This window comes from Neomonachus schauinslandi, chromosome 11, assembly GCF_002201575.2.
Source record: "Neomonachus schauinslandi chromosome 11, ASM220157v2, whole genome shotgun sequence".
Classification (NCBI taxonomy): Eukaryota; Metazoa; Chordata; class Mammalia; order Carnivora; family Phocidae; genus Neomonachus; species Neomonachus schauinslandi.
The window spans coordinates 36,720,563-36,744,201 of NC_058413.1; the positions used below are offsets into that span (position 1 = coordinate 36,720,563).

A 23,639-nucleotide genomic window follows, 5' to 3' on the forward strand; every position below is an offset into this window, starting at 1 on the left:
TGTACGTATGAAATTAAATTTGATTTTCTCCTATTAATAAGTCATGTCAATTTGATTCTTAGTCCAGCTCGAAGGACGTTAAAGGACAGAAGAAATTCTTCTTTCCTGACAATACCACACTAAGAAAAAGGGGATTAAGTGAAAATTTACATAATGAATTTTGAAAACCCTTTGCCTTACCACCCCCAACCTGGCTCTCAGAATGTTAGCAATGGAGTAAAATTTCTCCAGAAATTTAATTCCTTCCATTAGATTGGAAGAATCTTCTCTATAAGATTGGAATAGCTCAAAAAGAATGAGCCTAAAATCATTTACATCAATACCCTGCATAGGTAAATTAAGGTTTCCACCAATGTTTTAATGTCTCACTCATAAAAGTGAGCAGATAGCTAAGGCTACTGGATGTGTGAGAAAAGGGAGATATAAGAACTAGCAGGAAAAAAAAATTATGTTATAGAAAACAGACAATATTAATTTTTAAAAAATTCAAAAATTGTTGCCGTCTGCTCAAAAATATCAAAGAAGATTACTATCTACAAGAATTGGAAACAATATAAAAAGAAGATTCAGGAAACAGTAGTAAAACAGGATAGCAGAAATGAGTAACAACTTTGGAAGATAAAGTTGATGAAATGATGAAGTATCTCTGCCTCGCCAACAAAAAAAAAGTGAAATAAAAGGAGAAACAGATGATGAACGAGGCAGAAATAATCAAACAACCAGTGCAATCTAAAGGTCTAACACCCACATAATAGGAGTTCCAGAAATAAAGAAAAAAGACAATTCAGGAAAGTAAATATTAAAGATTTTTTTTTTAATCCCAGAAATAAAACCAGGAATTTTCAAATTGAAAGGCTCTTCAAAGTTCTCAGTACATTGGTTTCATAATAGGCCCTCACACAGGCACATCATCATCAAATTTTATAACACTGAGAATAAAAAAAGTCTAGAATTTCCCAGAAAAAGAAAAGTGAGATGTCATTCAAATAGTCAAGAATAGAATGACACTGCACTTCTCAAAAGTTATACTGAAAAATAAGACAACAGAGTTACTCCTACAATATTCTAAAGAAAACTGCTTTTTAATCTAAAATTCTAAGCCCATCCAAACTATCAACTAAGTACAAAGGTAGAGTAAAAACATTTTCAGGCATGCATTATTTGAAACATTTGAACAATTATCTTCCACGCAATCTTTCTCAGGAAGCCAATTAAATATCTGTCCTATAAAAATGAGGTGGTAATCCAAAGAAGACAAATAGCTAGGATTCAGGAAATAGGAGATCCAACAAGAAAGAGATGATGTTGAAAGGAGATCCAAAGAAAAGAGCTCTGATAGAAACCTAAAGGGCTAACAGTATAGAATGGAAGAGGTCAGAAGGCTTTGGAAAAAACTTCCTTCAAGTTAAAGTTATAAAATATAAAATGCATTTCAATGTGTTAGGAGGATATTATTATTCAAGGAAAATTTAGGATTGAAATCAATGCTGAGTGAATGAAAGACTGGGTGAATAAACAGTAACAAAATGAGATAATAATTAAATCCAGATAAAGAAAGCATTTGTGTACTACAGGAAAACTAACGATAGCTAACTGTGTGGCTCCCATATGTCATTTATATATACATAATAAGGTAAACACTGAATACTGGTCTCATCACAATTGACAAAGAGGGATATGGGAAGTGTCTGTGTGCGTACTGTGGGTGAGAAGTTGAGAAAGAGATGAATCTTTTATCTTCCATGGTGGTCAACAGATAATGCCTAAAACTGAGAAACCAAGAAATGGTGATATAAATGTATGATTATTAGCGATATGGGGAAGAAAATGAAGTACTCTGGAGAGGAGGAATGGAGTAGGACCAGAGCAAAGAGTTGCTGTTGTTTCATAAGCAGTCATGTAGAACCATTCAACTTTTAAAACTGTGCATCAGAAAAGGATAGTACAATAGATAAAATAGGAAAAGACTTGACTAGATACTTCATAAAGCAGTAAAATCAAATGCACAATAAGCATGCAATACACGTTCAACTCTATTAGTCATCAGAAAAGTGCAAGGTAAAACCATAACATAGTACCATAACAGCAGGATGGCTGAAATAAAAAAGACAGTACCTAAGCTCTGATAAAGTTACGGTGTGATTGGAATTTCCACTTATTACTACTGGGAATATAAGTACAAAACTTTGGGAAATAGTTTGGTAGTGTCTATTAAAGCTGAACCTAAGCATACCCAGCAATTCTGTTCTTAGATATGTACATATATGGAAATATTTGTATATAGTCACCCAAAGACATGTAGAAGAACATTTATTGTAGCAAAATAACCAACATTGTCAAGAGTTCAAATGTCCAAGAACAGAATGGATGCATAGATTTTGGCATATCCATAAAATGGAATACTATTCCAGAATTTAAAAACTACAGCTATAAGGGTAAATCTTACAAATCAAATGTCCAACAAAAGAAATGAAACAAAAGAGGCCATATAGTTTGATTCCATTTGTATGATGTTCAAAAACAGGCAAAACTAATCTATGGCGGGGGCGCCTGGGTGGCTCAGTTGGTTAAGCGACTGCCTTCGGCTCAGGTCATGATGCTGGAGTCCCGGGATCGAGTCCCGCATCGGGCTCCCTGCTCGTCAGGGAGTCTGCTTCTCCCTCGGACCCTCCCCCCTCTCATGTGCTTGCTCTCTCTCATTCTCTCTCTCTCAAATAAATAAATAAAATCTTAAAAAAAAAAACTAATCTATGGCGTTAGAAGTCAAGACAATGGCTCCTCTTGGTAGGGTCTTGGAAGAGGGCAGGAGACAGGGCTTCTGGGATACAGATAATCTTCTAATCTTTTTAATCTTGGTTTGGGTTTCAAAGATGCTTTTAGCTTATGAAAATTCATTGAGTTGTATATATTTATGCTTTGTGTGCTTTTCTATCTACATATTATATTTAAATAAAAGCTTACTATCTTTCTGTGTGTTTTCCAGACTTTCTGCTTTTCCCTCCTCCTGCATTTCTAGAATTATTTCAGGGCCTTAAGATCACCCTTAAATAAGAGGGGATGGAATGTGACATTTACCAATCAAAGGTTTTACTAGATGGTAACTCTGCTAAGTATTACAAAAACCAGGGGGCACCTGTGTGGCTCAATCGGTTAAGCACCTCCAACTCTTGGTTTCAGCCCAGGTCATGATCTCAGGGTCATGAGACTGAGCCCCATATAGGGCTCCATGCTCAGCGGGGAGTCCCTTGAGATTCTCTCTCTCTCTCTCCTCCCTTTGCCCCTCCCCCTGCTCACCTTCTCCCCCTAAGTCTTTAAAAAAAACTACAGAAACTGAACAGAGAAAGGGAGAGTGACAGAGAAATGATTCTTCAGAAATTCCTTCAATAATGCAGAGAGCTAGGAACTTACAAAAACAGAAACTACCTATTGTGCTGGAGAAGCAAATTCCAGTCGCAAGCCTAACAGCTGTTTGAGCTTCCTTTTCCTCACCTATAAAATGAGGATAATAGTAGTATCTATCTTTAATCCATTTAAGTAATTCCCATAGTGGGTGGCACAGAGTCACTTCAAAAATATTGGCAACAGGTATGTTCATAGACTGAGGAATAAAGGTTTCTCTGAGATGCCCAGCACTTGTATGCTAATAACTATCAAAACAAATTTCACATCATGAAATTGTATTTACTTGGCATTAAAATAAGTTTTTCTTGAGGAAAAAAAATGAGGGTGGTTAAATCATAAAAAGATCTGTAGGCATACATGAAACAGACTTCAGATCTCATAAAATCTTTATCTACAAACATCTGCTCAGAGGTCTTGTCTCCTTCCGATTTTTTTATTTTTTTTTAATTTTTTTTAAAGATTTTTATTTAGTTATTTTGAGAGAGAGAATGAGATAGAGAGAGAGCATGAGAGGGGGGAGGGTCAGAAGGAGAAGCAGACTCCCTGCTGAGCAGGGAGCCTGATGCGGGACTCGATCCCGGGACTCCAGGATCATGACCTGAGCTGAAGGCAGTCGCTTAACCAACTGAGCCACCCAGGCGCCCGTTTCCTTCCGATTTTTAAAATTTCACTTCTCTGGGCGCCTGGGTGGCTCAGTCGGTTAAGCGACTGCCTTCGGCTCAGGTCATGATCCTGGAGTCCCGGGATCGAGTCCCGCATCGGGCTCCCTGCTCGGCGGGGAGCCTGCTTCTCCCTCTGACCCTCTCCTCTCTCATGCTGTTTCTCTCTCGCTCGCTCTCAAATAAATAAATAAATAAAATCTTTAAAAAAAAAAAATTTCACTTCTCTGAGGATGTGTCATGCCATACCCTACCATGTGAGAGGTGTTTTATTTTAGATAATATTTAATTATTAATCCCTGCTGGAGTGGCATTACTGAGACGCTCACAGTGTTTTTCTTCTACTTCAAGTTCAAAGGTTGGATGGGGGAACTGAAAGCCCCTACTGGAATACCAGCTCAATGTTTATAACTCTCTGAAATCAGAAAACTAAGTTGAACCTACCTGAACATGTTTCTTTGTAAGTTAGAAATGATGTTTATTTCACAGTGGTTTCTTGAAGTGTTCTAAAAAGAAAACGGCTTTGAGAGATTTAGTGACTATGAAAAGTCCTAAGTACTGGCTACAATTGATAACATTGCTCTCAAATACAGAGGCTATAGATGACAGTCTGTACACTCCCGATTCTTTACCACCACCTAATTTATTATCGTCTACTATTTGCTAAGCAGACTTTCTCTAGTTCTTAGAACATCGAGAGATTCTTGCTGCTCAGGAAGTCATATAACTTGGTCAATGACATATCATGGAGAGTGGCTGAGGTTGTCCAGCTTGAAAGGTTATACTGTGCCCCATTATCCTGGTGAAAGAATGCTCTATGGGTAAAAGAGTATTACAGTGGCATCCTTCTGGTAGTTTCAAGATTAAGCCTCCATGTTAATGGGCTGGGGGAAGAGAAATGAACACTCCTATGAGGGAGAGACTAGGGGTGGCAGACAGAATAATGAAGAAAACTTAAAAAGCATGGAATTTTAAACCATCAGAGAATTCAAGTCCCAGATGTCCTCTTTATTACCTTTAAAAACTTTAGCAATTTCTTTAATCTCGTAGCTTCTGTTCCATCATCTGTAAAACCAGGATGATAATACATCCTTTGTGCAGTTGTCACAAGATTAAAAGAGAGATGACATGGGTCCTGGAAGCATGCACTGGAGATTGTAAAGACCTGTCCTACACGAAATAGTTCTATTAAAGTACTACAAGGCAAGTTAGTCTCTCAAACCACTGATGTGCTATAGATAGTATACAGAGGAATCACAGTGGCACACTCAGAATTCAGAGTTCAGTGAAGAAAAACAACACACAAGAGATGCACTCTGGCAAACTGTCAAAGCCTTTTAAATCAGCTTTGCCTTTTTGACTGAGGACTGAGAAGATGGTGTTTAAAAGCCTGGACTTTGAGGCAAAAAGAACTGCTCAAATCACAGCTCTGGCACTTGTTAGCCCTCTAATCTTGGGCATATTACTTGATGGCTCTTAATCTCAATTTACTCAATAAATGAGGATAATCATTAATTTATTCACTAAGTATTTTTTGAGTGCATACTAAGTGTCAGGCACTCTTCTGAGAGCTGGAGCTACAGTGGCAAACACTGACAAAAGTCTCTGCCATCAGGGTAGTCAGCCCTCCGGTGGGGGGGGGGGGAGACATAAAAAACAAGACAGGCGAGTGATATATTCAATGTCTTAAACGGTGACAAGTATGGTGAGGGGTGAAAAAAGGCAGAGTGGAGGGCGCCTGGGTGGCTCAGTCGTTAAGCGTCTGCCTTCGGCTCAGGTCATGATCCCAGGCTCCTGGGATCGAGTCCCACATCGGGCTTCCTGCTCCGCAGGAAGCCTGCTTCTCCCTCTCCCACTCCCCCTGCTTGTGTTCCTGCTCTCGCTATGTCTCTCTCTGTTAAATAAATAAATAAAATCTTTAAAAAAAAAAAAAAAGCAGAGTGGAGATATTACTGTTTGTAGCAAATTTTGGGGCTGCAATGTTAGTTGGTTAAAATTTTTATTTATTTATTTAAATAATCTTTACCCCCCAATGTGGGGCTTGAACTCATGAACTCAAGATTAAGAGCTGCACACTCTTCTGACTGAGCCAGCCAGGTGGGGCTGCAATTTTAATAGACTGTTAGGCAAGGCCACACTGACAAGTGATATTTGAGTAGAGACCTGAAGGAGGTAAAGAAATGAGTTATGTATATAAAGAACATTCCAACAAGAGGGAACACTAGGGGCAAATGTCCTGAGGGGTACTTATAGGCCTGAAAAACGGCAAGTGGCAACAGTATAGAGTTATCTGATGAAATTAGGTAAGCGATATGGGGTTGGAAGGTGCTGATCAATGACTGGCTTCTGAGTTGAGGTTTAGATAACATAATAGATGTCAAACACTTAGCACAAGATCTAGCCTGAGCATTAAGTATTAAATACGTAGTTTAAATATTTCTTAACCATTCTGACTCCAATTTTCAGAGACTGGAGAAATACTGCAAGAGACACTGAGAAAAATTATGTAGAGAAAAACATAAACCTTTAACCAACTGAGCCATCCAGGCACCCCTAAACTATTGGTGAGAATGCAAGCTGGTACAGCCACTCTAAAAAACAGTATGGATGTTCCTCAGGATGTTAAAAATAGAGCTACTCTACAACCCAGCAATTGTACTACTAGGTGTTTACCCCAAAGACAGAGATGTAGTGAAAGAAGGAGCACATGTAAACCAATGTTCACAGCAGCAATGTCCACAACAGCCAAACTGTGGAAAGAGCCAAGATGTCCTTCAATGGATGAATGGATAAAGAAGATGTGGTTCATATATATAATGGAATATTACTCAGCCATCAGAAAGGTTGAGTACTCCCATTTACATCAACATAGGTGGAATTGGAGGGGATTATGCTAAGTGAAATAAGTCAATCAGAGAAACACAATTATCAGATCGTTTCACTCATATGTGGAACATAAGGAATGGTGCAGAGAACAAAAGGGGTAACAGGGGGAATCTGAATGGGAAGAAATCAGAGAGGGAGATAAATCATAGGAGACTCTTGACTCCAGGGAATAAATTGAGGGTTGAGGAAAGGGAGGTAGGTGGGGGGATGGGGTAACTGGGTGATGGGCAATAAGGAGGGCACGTGATGTGATGAGCACTGGGTGTTATACTGAACTGATGAATCACTGAACATTATCTCAAAAACTAATGATGTATTATTATACCTTGGTTAATTGAATTTAAATAAAAAAAATAAACATCTTCAAAATGCTAATGCATGGGGTTTACAGGGAATGCACAAGTGACTGTGGTATTTCCCCATATCTGAAGACCTAGCATCTGGAAAAATTAAAGCTTGCCATTGGTTGCTTGACATCATTTTTACTGAAAGAGCGTCATGATAATTTGCTGACAGTAAATCAGAAAGTGCTTAAAAGTGCAATTTGCAGTTCTTCAACTGTTCCAATCAAGTGGTCCAATCCAGAAGGACTGCTTGGCAACTTAAGAACCTGGGAATCACCATATCTGGCTGTGCTTAGTAGAGCAGGGATGTGCTCTGACAGGCCAGGGAGGAAGGGGGAACTTACTTATCCTAACATAAACCACCTAGTTTATGTATCAAATTTTTTCTCATAGATAACTAGTGCTTCTGTCATTCAGAAACATATTATACAAATCCCATATGATCTCATTTATATTTCTTATCATTAACACCTTGGCGTGAGAAGAATAGGACCAGCAGGACAGGGATGAAGGAAAAGTGATTAGGACACATACCATTTTGGTTTGGAGATACTGTGGGATAATAATTGCTCTATCGGGCACCTGGGTGGCTCAGTTGGTTGGGCGACTGCCTTCGGCTCAGGCCATGATCCTGGAGTCCCTGGATCGAGTCCCGCATCGGGCTCCCTGCTGGGCGGGGAGTCTGCTTCTCCCTCTGACCCTCCCCCCTCTCATGTGCTCTCTCTCATTCTCTCTCTCTCAAATAAATAAATAAAATCTTTAAAAAAAAATAATTGCTCTATCAAGTTAATACTTTGCAGGTTTTGGGGGCAGGGGAGAGAAATTAAACTGTCTGTCAGCTATGCTACAGGGATGGGTGCTAGGAAGAGAGGGGAGAGAAAATGAGCCAACAGGCAGTCATTCACGATACATTTTAGGAAAGGGAAACCCAGGTCGATATGCAGCATGCTGGAAGGGGTTTAACCTTGACTAAGGAGTCAGAAAATACCTCTGAACAACAGCTTAAGCTAATATCTGTGTGAGAGAACAAGGGGGGACTGGATATGGTGGGGTAAGAAGGAAAGTGGAGAAAGCAAGCAAGGAGTTCCACATAGAGCCAATACCACAGGCAGAGGCCTGAGGAAGGAAGATTATTGCTTTGAGAAAATCTGAAGAAGTTCAGTGTGGGTAGGGATTGATTATAACGTGAAATGGGGAAGTAGCTCAGAGAGAGTCAGTGATACTACTGAAAGGAGGCTGGGGTTTATGCCAAAGGTACTGGAGACCATTTAAGGTTCTTCAGCACAGAAGTAATTTGATTGTATTTATATTTTACAGGGTTGATATTGGCTGCAATGCAGGAAGAACATTTTTTTCTGAGGTAAGAACCGGACTTGGGGTCTACAGACTTCTTTCTAGTCATACCAGGCAAAAGCCACTCCGATGATTTAGATTGAGGCAGTAGGATGGAGAGAGAGAGAAAAAAAAAAAATAGACTGCAGTGATTGATTGAATGGGAAAGTGAGGGTAAAGGAGAAATCAAGGAAAACTCTGACTACATATGACCTAAAAATATCAGGGATGAAGGTGTGTGATTGACAACAATAATTTTCTTATTCTTCCCAAGACATACCATGATGATGACAGTGTTGTGTCTTTGGAGACTACCACAAAAACTAAGAGATCCTTATTATCTCTTGATTCAAAAAACGTTTTGGCCAACTGCTGTGTGCCAGGCACTGTGCTGGGTACTAAAGGCACAGTGGCAGTAAGACCAAAAGCCCTTCCCTCATGGAGCTTAAATCCTGGGTAGGCTGTCAAACCATACCAAAAAAGGCATGATCATGCCAGGGAGTGGTAAAGGCTGTGAAGACAATAAAACAGCAACCTGGAGGAGGACACGTATTATTTTATTTTCTTTAAAGATTTTATTTATTTGAGAGAGAAAGGGTGAGCAGGCGGAGGGCCAGAGGGACAAGCAGACTCGCCACTGAGCGCAGAGCCTGACGTGGGGCTCGATCCCAGGACTCTGAGATCATGACCTGAGTCGAAGTCAGACACTTAACCAACTGAGCCACCCAGGCGCCCTAGGACATGTATTATTTTAGTTAGGGATGAGGGTCTCTCTGAAGAGATAACTCTTGAACAAATACATAACATGAGGGAGCGGAAAATTCTCAGCAAACAAAAGAGTAAAGAAAACAGGACTACCGTGGTCTCAGAAAATCAAGGAGACCATTATGACTGCAACGGATGGCATACAAGTGAGGGGAGCACACTGAATCAAAGGGGACAGATAGGTAACGGGGCGGGGAGGGTGCCCCAGAGCATGTAGTCTCACAGATCATTGTAATAACTGTGTGAAAATAGGGAGTCATGGAGCATTTGGGACAGAAGAGTGACTAGATCTAAATTATTTAATAATGTCCCCTTGATTACTTTGTTGAAAGGAGACTATAAATATACCACGGTGGAAGGAAGGAAGTCAGGTTTTTACATGCATCTGGATTAGAGATGATGATGTCATGTCCAAGAGTGATAGTGGTTGAGATGTGTAGTTTGGATTCTAGACATATGTTGGAGGCCAAGCAAAGATTTAGATATGTAGTGAAAAAAGTAAAGGACGACTTCAAGATCTTGATCCAGGGAATGTGAAAGGATAGATCCTGCCATCAACTGGAAGACCCATGAGGAAGACCACAGGAGGAGCAAGGTGAGAGGGAGAAGGATCAGAGGTATTCTGGCTTTACTGGAGACCCTCAAATAACCACTCTTTTCCATTGTTTTAAATTAATATATTTGTGATCAACATCTAAGTCTGTTTGTTGTCAGCAGAGAGAATGTTACAAACAAAAGCTCAGGGATCAGTAAAACTAACTAAATAAAAGTGTATTTCCATGGCCAGAAGTAGTTTGGAACAGGCAGGAATGTAGATTATGTGAAAGAGAAGGAGGAGATAATGCTAGAGAAGTGGGCAGAGACCAGTCACGGAAGTCTTTATATATCGCGGCCACGGAATTTGCCTTTATCTCATAAACAGTGAGAAAGTACTGAAAGGTTTTCTTAGCAAGGTATTCCTTAACAAAATAAAACCATGATAAGAAAACCTTTCAGTCCCTCCTTAGTGCTTATAAGATAAAGCATCCCCTCATGGACTCAATCTACTTTAGCTCAAATTGTGGCCACCCACAGATAACTTTAAGGTCTCTGTTAAACTGGCGAATGCTTTAAAATCACATTAGCCCACCAAGCCAGAAACTGCTTATCTCGTCAACCATTACCAGAATGAATGCATACATTTTGATGTTTGATTTATCATATTTTGGACCTGAGTGAACATTTTCAGGCAACTACCTTTTCTAATCAGTGGATTCTATTAGGAGAGAGTGATGCAAATCGCAAGAGTTATATTCCCTCTCAGTCAGTCTATTGGCTTCAATTAGTCTTTTTCCACAGGATCTATAGCGCAGTATGTATTCTGGGATACAAAGAATTCTTAGATACTAGTCCCTGGGCAAGTTTTATAATTCCTGGGTTCCAGTTGGTCATATTTCCACAGACAGTGGACTTTCTTTCTGGTTAGCCAGTGTGCTTCAAGTTACCCCTGGTGTTTGTATTCCCCAGGGTATAGGATTAAAAATGAATATATGAACCAAACTCCTGATTTTCACAGTTCAATAGTGTGAACTTTCCTGGTGGGGAGCAAGAACTGCTTGTCATATAGTCAGGAATTATTTTCTGCTTTACTAACTAGACAAGGTAATACCTAATAGCTTTCATTTACTTGATGGGGAAGACCAATCTATTAAAAAGATTGGCTCCTTTCATTTTGCTTTCTGGAAAGGCATGCTGACAGAGCTACTGAAAATACACCAAATTTTTATACTAATAGCATTTCTGTCCTCCACCCCCAATATGATATGCTTTGACTTAGGTGTCTTTTAAATGAGATTTCAATTGGAGTCATTACAACTTGTGATTTACAAAATGAAAAGACTGGACCGTGTGAAATTTAAGGTTCTTCTCTGTACTCATTCATTTATTCATTTATCAAGTATTTACTGAACTCAAATGTAATAGGGTAAACTGGACTTCTCCCATGTCAGAGATGTGGCAGATGATAATGTATTAAGGATTCCTGCCTTCCAAAGCTGAGTGCTAGATTATTTTACAACACTTTCAAAAATGTGCTTACATTAACCATTAACCACCTTCCAGCTTTGTAAACAAAGGTCTAGAAATTCAGCAAGGCATGTTGAAAAGGCCCAAAGTAAGGATTTTGTTAAAGAAAGTTGTTTGGCATGCTGACTGTTTTAGGTGACTTGGGGGTGAGGGGTGGGAATGGGAGAGAGGGAAGACATTCCTCTGAAAACTTGTTTAAGGGTGACAGACTTCAAGCACACCCAGAAATGTCCTCCGGATAGTGAAGGACATAGCAACTGGTATTTGATTCATACCTCAGAAATCTAAAGGTTAATGCCTAGATCTGTGGCTGCCTCAGCCACATGGCAGAGCAAAACCAAACAAACAAACCCACATTAAGTGAAGGCTGCAGTTGGGCTGACAGAGGGGAAATCTGCTTTGTAAGAATCCTACAGAAGAGCGTCAGAGCTTCCACCTAATCATTTGTGAAACTTACAGGGCCAAGGAGCCACAACAGAGGAGGGGACCTTCACAAGCTTAGAGCTACAGAAGGATGAAAGGATTGTCCATGTCAATGGAACTTCATTTGGAAGTCCCTAATGACTGAAGACCCTCACCAAAGCCCTCATGAAGCAAGAACCAGCAACTGCACATCTCCCATCCAGAAGACCTCAAAGCTAGAAGACCACCATACTGGTTCTATGAGGCCTTATCCTCTTTCCCATAAAACCCTCACCCTGGGTAAGATTCAGGACACCTATGAATTTTAAAATAGGGTACTGAAGGAAAAAAAAGGGGAACTGTCCACACCTGCTTCTCACTGCAGACTTCTCAAATTGACGCAGGCTGATGAGTGGGGACAGTAAAAAGCTTTTACTTAGCGTTAATACAGTATTGACTTAGTTGCTTAACTGAGACCTTTTTTGGTCCTGAAAGCTCCCAAATAACACAAGGACCCGATAAGCCGTAGTGAGATCAACATCTTCCCGGCATTTTTTCCCGTGTATAGTACATGTGTGTCTGTGCATAAAAATTGGACTCATACTGAACATGCCATTTTTACTTCATAATATCTAGTGCATAGAGAGTGCTCCCTAGATTCAGGAAATTTTAAAAATACCCTCCACTGGGGCAGTACTCTTCTTACTCTCATTTTTTAAATCAAGAAACTGAGGCACAAAAGATTGAAGTAACTTCCCAATAGAGCAAGGCTGTAAAATTGGACAGTGTGCTTCCAGAGTTTATATTCTTAACTGTACACTGTATGTCCCATCTCATGAAATAGTCTTCCACCATAGGTTTTAAAGGTTCCAATCATTACCTGTAATTTCACTAATTCTCTATTGTTATAAATCTCGGTTGCTTTCAATGTGTTATTATTTAAAATGCCATCCTTTCAAGGTTTTAAGCATATCCTCAAACCCCATTCATGTATCGTATCTATCTCTGATTATTCTCTCAGCGGAAATTCCTAGGGAAGTTTGAGGAATGAGTTTGGACCACGTTAAGGTTTTTCTAAGATGATTACTCCCATGTTATACAGGAAAAGCAGATGCTGCCCCATCACATAGCCAGTCAAGAGTGGAATTTGGAAAGAGCATCCAGGTTTCCTGGTGCCAAACTGAGAATTAGAATGTTGTTTTTCTACGTGAATTTGGGGAATCAAGAAGAGGGTAAGGAAATATTTGTAGAAGGAACAGGGAGTAGCCTTTTCGCTGAGGTCTCATGTCTGCCTAGTTACAAAGCCACCTATGCTATCAATAATACAGAGAGAACTTGGTGTTAAGTCTTCAATCTCAACCCCAACAAATAGGAAACAAACAACAGCAAGAAAACATCATTCCCAAGAACCCTATCTAGGTTATACATGCCATTATTTCAGGTGAATTAACTCACTCTTTCCCCAGAGCAAAACTCTGGTGCATAAATTAGTATGTGTTCGCTTGATAAAAAATTATATAAAATGTTTATGGGACCAGAGAGAATATGAATTGGCAAAGATGACATGAATAAAAACACTTTGCATTTGAATGGAACAGTGCAAGACCGTAAGAGGGACAGAAAGACGAGAGACCTTGGTAGTAGCGGATGAACATAAGGCATGGCTCCACCATTTACCTGCTGAATGTCCTTGGGGAAGTAGCCTATGATTTCTGAGTCTTAGTTTTATCACCTGGTAAATCGAGAACAGAATTAACGATAGAAATCATTTCCAGACACCTCCCATATGCCAGGCACTCTACCAAGTGATTTAAATAGATGATTTCATTTAATCTCACCATAATATTATGAAATAAATAATATTAAAAGCCCTTTTTGTAGTGCCTATCAAGCTCAGAAACAATACATATATCTGATCCCATAGCACAGGTTCTGAACCACCACCTTAAAATGAGCTAATGTGGCTTCAGAGATTGTGCTCTTAACCCCTATTTTGTTTATTCTCTTTCTGCCTTAGGCACAACGAAGATGTTGAAAGGAATATGTAAAAACAATGCACATAATGAAGTAGCAAATTATGGCTCATTCATCATAGGAGAACAAAATTTATTTGGTGTTCTATAGAATCTGTTTGGTTTAAGTGCCCTTGGACACAGGTAAAGCAATCAAGAAGCAACAGATGCCTGGAAGGTATATGAACTTTGGATTCATCCATACATGGGTTTAGAACCTCAACTCCCCTACCGACTGGCTGAATAACATGCTTACATGTCCTCATCTGTGTTCAAAAGGGTGAAACTAGCTGCCTCCAAGAAGTAACAAATGCAAAATTTGGGGACTTATAAGAGATGGGTGGTAGGCTAATGGAAATTTCATTTCACAGAAGCTAAATAATTCATAAGGCACATCTAGTATCAGAACTCAGACCTCTGTCCCTTAGTCTAGTCCTCTTCCCCACCCCCGGCTGCATCCCTAAGGTATAGTCCAAGCCCCTGTTTGTGAACAAAAGGTATCACTCCCTACAGTTGTACTGAAATGAGTTGAAAACGTGTTGTCTCAAGGAGATGCCTGAAATCAGGCAAAATGATGATCTTGGCAGGTCAAGGACAGGGTTTTGAAGTAGCTCCAAGCAGCTCTGAGGGTTAAGTGGCAATCCCATTTTGGAGCCATGGGCAAGTGTGTTGGACCTCTGGCCCAATTTCTCCATTGTAGCTGAAAAGAAGAGGAAAAGTCCAGTGGGTGGAGTTGAAGACAAGAAGAAGTTACCACACAAGGTCCTTGAGGTGAATAATCTCTGTTGGTGGGTTTGGGCTCGTCTCTTCTTCCACTGCAATGCCTCTCCTCTGCTAGTCTCTATTTCTGGAAATATCCAGAGCAGGGAATAGCTCCTCAAGCAAATTCACACTCAGGTGACTTCAATGAAATTTTAATAGAGCATCTGTGTGCATTCTTCTTTGGTGGGGTGAACTCAGAGAAACCTCAAATCCCCGTATTTCCCTTTTAAATGATGCCACAAAGGCACTGCTTACTCCAGCACCTACTGGCTGCAAGACAGCAGCAACTTTAGTAATGGAAGCCGCCATTACTGAGCCCGTCCCGGGTGCCAGACCACCAGAGAAAGCGCCTGCTGAGAAAAGGTAAATAAAGGTCCTAACTGCTAGGATTTTGAACAGGCGCATTTGCACTCCTCCTTTTCCCACATGCCTTTCTGTGATACCTGAAGAGGAAAAAGAAGTATTCTCTTCTCCATTTACAGAATGGAACCACTATCCACCTTCTTTTTTTTTTTTTTTTAAGATTTTATTTATTTATTTGAGAGAGAAAGAATGGGAGACAGAGAGCATGAGAGGGAGGAGGGTCAGAGGGAGAAGCAGACTCCCCGCCGAGCAGGGAGCCCGATGCGGGACTCGATCCTGGGACTCCAGGATCATGACCTGAGCCGAAGGCAGTTGCTTAGCCAACTGAGCCACCCAGGCGCCCCACCACTATCCACCTTCTTAAAAGCTCTTAAAATGCTTCCCTGAAACAAGGAAAGGCAGAGAAAATGCATATAGATGAATGCCAGTCCAGCGCTCTCAAAACCAGAGCAGTATTTAAAATTTGGAAGAATACAGAAGTCTTTATTTCTGACCATTCTGGTGGATGGATAACATACTCAGGGCAAACTGCTACCCTCTGTCTATATATCTGCAAAGCCCTGAGGCTCAGGGAAAAGAACAGAATAAATTACCTGGCAAAAAGTCATTTCCTCTTAAGGAAAAGTTAAAAGACCCCCAGGAACTGAGAAAAATGAAGTTCCTTTTGTGAGTTTTTATGTTCTTTGTAGTAATGATTTTTACAAGTTTAAAATAAACACAAATAATATTTACTGTATTAGAAAAAATCCAGATAACCAAAATAAGAAAACAATAACTCCTGGAAATGATATTGTCAATGGATAACAGTGTCAAATTATTTTTTTTTTGGCTATTTATTGATTTCCCTGAATATTCCTGATCAGGTTCTTCATATGCTTTGGAAAGGCTTGCAGATTGTGAGAGTTCAGTGCTTGAGTTAAGAGAATGATATTTACAATAAAGGAACCCATTTCTGAAGTTATGTGGGAAAAAGTCAAGCTCTGTTATTTTTATAATATCAGCATATTTTTTCCCATTTTACATTATACTATTGTCTAGCCTATAGTTTGATGAGTACTGCCCAATTCTCACTGTCTGATTCACAAGATGTTGGTTATGAGTGTCTGAATTTATACAATTTAGAATTCATGGAATATACAAATAGGGAAATGCAGTAAAATTAGCTGTCTTGTGTGTACCACCAGAAAGAACATCTGCATTTATAACCCAGTCAAAACTCCTACTAAAAGTGACTGCCTGGTATTGTCAGAGAGAAATCATTATAGAGAAAATTCCATTTAAAGTGTGTGTATCTAAGTTTTATGAGACATTATCTTGTTACATATATTGAAAACTTCCTTCTAAAAAAAAGAAAGAATAGGGGTGCCTGGGTGGCTTAATTGGTTAAGTGTCTCACTCTTGATTTCAGCGCAGGTCATGATCTCAGGGTCGAGAGATTGAGCCCCACATCAGGCTCCATACTGGACATGGAGCCTGCTTAAGATTCTCTCTCTCCCACTCCCTCTGCCCCTTCCCCAGCTTGCGCATGAACACATTCTCTAAGTACAAAAGGCAGGCAGGCAGGCAGGCAGGAAAGAAGGAAAGAGGGAGGGACGGAGGAAGGGAGGGGGAGAGAGGGAGGGACGGAGGGAGGAAGGAAGGAAAGAAGGAGGGAGGAAGGAAGGATGGAAGGAAGAATAGATGGATGAATAAAGGATTTTCTCTTCCCTCAGGAGAACACAAGGGTTAGGGTCACATGCTTCCTGGGTAGGGTTGAAGCATTCACATGTTTACACTGTCACTGGGAGAAAGTGGACAGAGAACTGGCACAGCTTCCATACCAACCTGGTTCCTAGGACCATAAGAAGGTGTGCCTCACATACCACATGATGGATATCAGACAGTCTCTGGTTCTTGGTCAAGAATGTTCTAAATTACAGCAACTCTAAGCACTTCTAAAAATGCTCAACAGATGGCTTTAAAATATTTTCTTTAGCAAAAAAATGTTTATAATTTCTATATTAACAACTAACACTGATACATTTACCTAAAATACATGTGTGTGTGTGTCTATACACACACACACATATATATATACAACTACACACACACCTATATACACACATACCATTTTTGTAAAAGATTTTTTAAATGCTACATTTAAACCCAGTGTTGACTATGGGAATTAATTCTGCCTCCCTGGGAATATTTGGCAATGTCAAGAGACATTTCTGCTTGTCATGACTGGGGGTGACACAGCTAATGGTATTATTGGGTATAGAGTCCAGTGATGCTGCTAAACATCCTACAATGCACAGGACAGCCCTCTACAACAAAGAAATATCTGGTCCACAAGGTCAATATTGTCAAGCTTAAGAAATCTTTAATTAGACATAGTTTGATACCTTGTATGTATCTCTACTTGGTCTTGCTTGCAAATATGCTTAATGCCAAGTAGAAAACTTAATCTCATTCAGTTCTCAGAAGATGGTGTTCTGTTTTATGGTAGGTAACCTATTTTTGGATTTAGTGTGGTTCTCTGATTTCACATTTGAGTTGTTCATCTTTGTGTTACATACCAAACACAGGTGGGTGTTTTAACTTCATTAAATTCTAGATAGGTATTTTCTTTAACAAATGATTTCAATGATTTAGCTAAATGTGCTTGTATTCTGAAAGGCTGAATATCACAATGGATCAAACCAATAACCAGGGGGCCATGGGAAACATTTTAAGACTAAACATAAGTGAACTCTATATATCTCAAAAGAGACCATTTAATTAGCCCTTAACTTGAAAGAAACCAAATAAAAGATTTAGTCTAATCATGCTATGAGACATTCATAATGCATTTGCATTTTTCCCTTGCACCCTGAGACTCAAGGTATCCATATCACTATTCAGTGGAAAACAGAATTATTTAATGTTTATTATTAATGATCAATATGACAAAATAATTCAGATAAGATATGGCATATGTTTCAATACTTGCCTACAATTCATCTACATCCCTTGCACACAATTGACGGGAAAATGTGTACTTTATTCTACTGCCAAAAAATCTTACAGAATTAGAATACTGGCCAGTATTAAATGGAATGGCTTTGCTACTGATGGGAGAGAGCATCACATGTGGAGAAGCCTTGTTTTTTGTTTTTTGTTTTTAACCTTACAATAACTGTGCACATATCCAAGAAAATGCAATTCTCAATCTCAAATTCAACATTTGTAACATTTACGTAGGAACCCATGTCCTATCAATCCTTGTTTTATCTTTCCATCTGATCTTGATTTTCTCCTTTATCTCTATTTTTCCTGCTCCACATTATGGACCAGAATGTAAGCACTGATTCAACCAACCACTTATTGAGCAGAGAAAAGGCCAGAGGTCAAACGAACAAGCCATCAGAAACCACAATTAAATTTTCCTGAGCTGCCACTGACTCGGACCCTGGTCTAAGATCAATGCTCTCCCCTAATTCTTTAAAAGGTAAAAAGAGTAAGAACTTTACGGATGTTCTGGTTAAGTATCTCAATAACAATATAACAACTGGTTTATAACAGGTAACCTGAGGTGCTTGGTGAAAGTAAAGAGCAGAAATCTGGATTTTAACAGGAAGTCCACATATTATCCTTGAGAAATACATGCAAGGGTTTATAACGCAGGCTTTGTGCAATGCAACTGATGTTTTATTCTCAGTTCTAATACTGGCTCTGATAGCATTGCAGAGATTGCTTCACCTGGCTAAAGCTTCAGTTTGCCATCTATAAAATGGGAGTAATGATAGCAATCTCTGGTTTGCCGTTAATATTAAAGCATTCATTTACAAGGCCTCAGACAGAACTAGTACATGAGAAATCGTGTATCAGTAGTAGTAGTATCCGTCATTATCAACATCATGACCATCACCATTCTGTCCCCATGAATCCCTGTATACTCATTTTAGGGAAACACAGCAGTTCTAGAGGAAATAAGGCGAAACCTTTAGATTTTTTTTCATTCTAGAAAACCTAATCAAAATCCAATGTACTGCAATAAAGGCATGTGTGTTAAGTTACCATTAAGTTTCCTTGCTTTTGGCAAGAATATTTCAGCTCCATGTGGTAATGCTCTCATGCTGCTCAGGAGCAGACCTTGGCTCCTTTATGGGTCTCTTTTTAAGGATACGCCAATTAATATTATTTAATAAATGTGACCTGATTTGTTGGTAATATCACAAAATATGGAAACAATGGCACACACATTGTTGATTTCCTTGTTGAATAATTTATGTAAATTTTGACATATTTTTTTAAAGGACCAGGCTGCCTTACAAATATACAGGCAGCACAATGTAGTATGTTGGACAATTTGGGGTATAATAAATAGGCTCATTTAAAAAAATGAAATCCTTAAACCCAAAGGAAAAAAGAGCTTTGCTTAGATCTTTGGCATTAGATGAAGACATCCTCCCCCTCATCAAGTAATAGTAATGATGGGATGACGACATTGTATTTCCACTTTTCTCTGCAATTCTATGGTGTCAAGTTTATTCCCGTCTCAGAAAAATGATACAGTGGTTTTACCCTAATAAAACTCATGGACAAATACACTGAAATATTTAGTTTTATATGGCATTGACCTGTTGCTTGCAAGGACTACTGGCACACTAACATTGATTGCCAAATTTCACTTTCACAAAGGTAGGAGGACTTCTTGTAATTAATGACCGAGCTGGATTTCACCAAATAGCACCAAGTATAAACACTACATTTACTGCAAATAGAAAGGGGCATGTAATAGAATCTTACCAATACTAATTGGCTTACATTATCAGGTCCATGAAGGATAATGTTCATAATAAACCAATATTAGAATAAAATTCCAAGCACACCAATAAACCTGCTGCTGGAGTTATTTAACATGCTTTTGCGCAAGGAGCATGTGGTTCTAATTTAGATTCCGTTGATGCAGCAGATTGTTAAAACTCCAATAGTTGCCTGTGATGCTACCCAATAGATGATAAGTGGGGCAGGTTAGTTCGTGAGGCTTTATCTCTGATTAGTCCTAAAAATGCACACTGCAAACTATAGCAGAGAAAAGACTGGACCTTGCTAAATTAGACACACTGGAGGGAGAGCAAATGAAGCCCTATTTTCAAAGGGAAGATGCCTGTTATGTAGTAACAAAAAGGTACCCACTTTGGGAGAGGTACATCCACCATCAAAACAGGACATATCAAGTCAACCCATAGTGATAACCCCCCAAAATAACAGAAGAGGCAAGGTTACCTTTCTCACAGTGGCTTCCTGTGAATCCAGAAGGACAGACGCATTTGTTAGGAGACACGCACGTTCCACCGTATCTGCAGCCCTCTTGGCAGAATGCTGTCACCAAAAAGTAAGGGATTTCTCTTAGATAAGATGGCAATAAGGAAACTCATGGTGAATAGTGTGAACACTGAAACAATTCTTTCCTTGGTGCATAGAGCATACATACCTGTGGTGACATATTTAAAAGTTTCGGTATACAAAAAGAAATAAATGTCATAATACCTATTTCACTGGTTTACATGAGATCATTTGAAATAATACGGTATTTCGCACAGGGCTGGCATGTGCTAAGTGGTAGTTAGTATGAGCAGCTATTACTGTTGCTGCTATTCTGATTATTGATATATTTGAAATCAAATAGGATAAATTGAGTAACTAGAAAGGATAGGGTAGGGGTAAAGGCAAAGGCAATTTAAATACTATTTTGTAACTACTCCTAAAACATCTTTTATTATAATAAAAACATTTTTGCATTATTTAAAAAGATTTTGGGTAGTCAATATAACTTAAGGTTTTATTTATTTATTGAGAGAGAAAGCACGCATGTGAGCACACATGTGAGCACAGGGAGGGGCAGAGAGAGAACCTCAAACAGATTTCGCACTGAGCACAAGCTGGACATGGGGCTTGATCACGACCTGAGCCAGAACCAAAAATTGGATGCTTAACCAACTGAGCCACCCAGGCAGCCCAGGTAGTTGATATCATTTTTGATAATAAACATTTAAGCACTTACTTTTGAATATTTAAGATGTTTCCAACAATTCTATAAGAAAACAATCCCTTGTCCCTATAGCTAAAATGCTTAACACACCTCAAATTATTCCTTTAGGGAAATGCTTCAGTGTGAAAATGTGGTTTCAAAGGGTGTGAACTTTGATAAGCCTTTTGATAAGCATCAAAAAATGATCCCCACCCATCTCAGTGCTACCCTACTAGCCTTCTGAGACAAGGTTACTTTCCCTTACTAGCTACTAGCACAGCATAGCCCTGGGACCCTCTCCTTTGCAGTACTAACTACCATTGTTCACTTACATATAATTGATAACCATCTTCTGTTTCATCCATTGGACTGTAAGACCCATCACGAGAAGTAACTGGGGTTGTTCTTGTTCCCCATTGTACCACAGTTTCAGACTCCGAGCACAGAGTAGATGCTTAAAAATAGTTGCTGAATGAATTCACCTATATTTTGCACATTATTCTGATCAGAAAACTCTTGCTCTAACAATTCCTCAACACTTTCATGCCAAATAATTTATTATCAAGCCTTGCAGGATAACCAGTAATTTAGTACCAAAACTGCAAAATTTCTCATTAATGAAGATGACTGCAACTTGGTACCATCGTTTCTTTTTCACATGAGAGCTAGGTGAGCAAATGTTTTTAATTGCAATTAGAAACATATCACACATTGGGGCACCTGGGTGGCTCAGTCGGTTAAGCCTCTGCCTTCGGCTCAGGACATGATCTCGGGGTCCTGGGATCGAGCCCTGCTTCGGGCTCCCTGCTTAGCAGGGAGTCTGCTTCTCCCTCTCCCTCGGCCCCCCACTTGTGCTCTCTCTCTCTCAATATATAAAATCTTTAAAAAAAAAAAAAAAAAAAAAGAAACATGTCACACTGGAAAGATACCATGGTTATATTTTGCCATCATCACAAAAATAATACGGGTTTAACTTTAAAAAGCTAAATAACGTATTTGGATAGTTCAACACTAGTTGAGGTACATAGAACTTCTCACAATATTGTCATTTTCCACATCATTTAATATTCCCTGGACAATTTTACATTCTGTAGCTTAGTAAGTAATTGTGAGCTCCTTTGTGTCCGCCAGAGGACAGATAGTGCATACCTTGCTGTTCAAATACCATTTCCCATTTTCCAGCATCTTAGTACCCTGAGACTGTGCAAAAAACATTTACACAACATCTGTTTTGGTATGTTCATCAAAAATCAATATGTATATAAATATATGCATACAAATATATACAAAATCCCTTTTCCCAAAAAATCACACATTTGTGCACTGATGACTACCAATTCAAGTAAGGTATTTAACATATAGCTCTGCATCAATGCTGGTAACAAAAAAATAAAGTGGTTTTGCAAACTGAAAATGATAGATGGAAAGCTGATAAAGTTTCAAGTGGCCCCAAAAGAAGACAGGGGTTTGGAAGCAAGAAGCTCAGTTTGGGTTTCTTTAGTGAAACAAACAGCTCTTGATGCAGAGCTGTGTGCACATATGTGCACACACATGTACATACACACAGATAGGCAGATTCATAATACATGTGTGCTCCTGATTTACTCAACTCTTAAGAAGAAATGATAGAGATTTTGTGAAGAAAGCATGAGATGTTTGTGATAGTCTAAGAACGTAGATGTCATAATAAATATGGTGCTATGATGATGAAATGAGTTAATATTTGCAAGGGCCTTTAAATAGTGTGTGGCACATAGTGTTAAGTAAGTATCTTGTTAAATAAATTTGATTGACAGCAATAATGTTATGGCTGTGAAACATGGACCAAGGATAAATCGTCTAATACCAGACAATATAAACCCATCTGACAAGGTATTCAGCTTCACCAAGGAGGGGTGAAAGGCATCCCTTGTTATTTATACTTTAATTTCTAATAATAGTAGTAATGGCCCTTATCATGGTGTTATTAGGGAGGTGTTACTGTTTGACAAAAAAGGTGAAACGGGGGCTCAAAAATGAAGTACCCGATCTAAGGCCATACAGGTAGCAAAGCAGTAGAGTCAAGATTCAAGCAAAGACTTCTTTGGCTACAAAGTCTTGCCTTTTCTTTATATGTTATAGTGCAGGTTGATCCGCAATCTGGTATTCACATGGGTAGCTTTATTCTTTTTTTGGATAGTTCCATAAGGGCTAAGGAAATGGACTATAAATTGAAAGAAAAATATGTCCAAATTGCACATGTGGCATGAAAGAAGGGAGGTAGGGAGCTGCTCAAGGTCATGTATGTCTCATCGCATCTCCATTTTTGTCTGAGCCACTTTACAATTGACCAAATCCAGGCACATAGGATTTTTTAAACAGAATTTATCTGGAATAAAAAAGAAATTCATTACCTACTTGAACCTCAGAGACGATGACAAAATAATTTAAAAAACAAACACAAAAGCAAAAAAAGAATGAGCATGCCATCCAAAGCTTAAACTACTTGAAATCAAGATCAATGCAAGTTTTCTTTGAATACCTTGTAAGATATCAAAATATACTAGTATTCTAGACTAAAGGATGTGAATAGATTATTTATATCTGGTTCTTCTTGATCAACTATCAACCTAGCATTTGAAAGAAAATGATTCTGATAATCAGAGGACCTATA

General features: G+C 39.0%; 1 protein-coding gene across 3 annotated transcripts in view; it reads right to left on the reverse strand.

Annotated features, from left to right (window-relative positions):
* NELL1 (neural EGFL like 1) overlaps positions 1 to 23,639 on the reverse strand; it is an 805,269-nt gene that overhangs the window by 182,778 nt on the left and 598,852 nt on the right. For all 3 annotated transcript variants that reach the window (XM_021685858.1, XM_021685859.1, XM_021685857.1), the window contains one exon: positions 20,242 to 20,337. In XM_021685858.1, the coding sequence (XP_021541533.1) occupies positions 20,242 to 20,337 (96 nt within the window). The remainder of the gene's footprint in view (positions 1 to 20,241; positions 20,338 to 23,639) is intronic.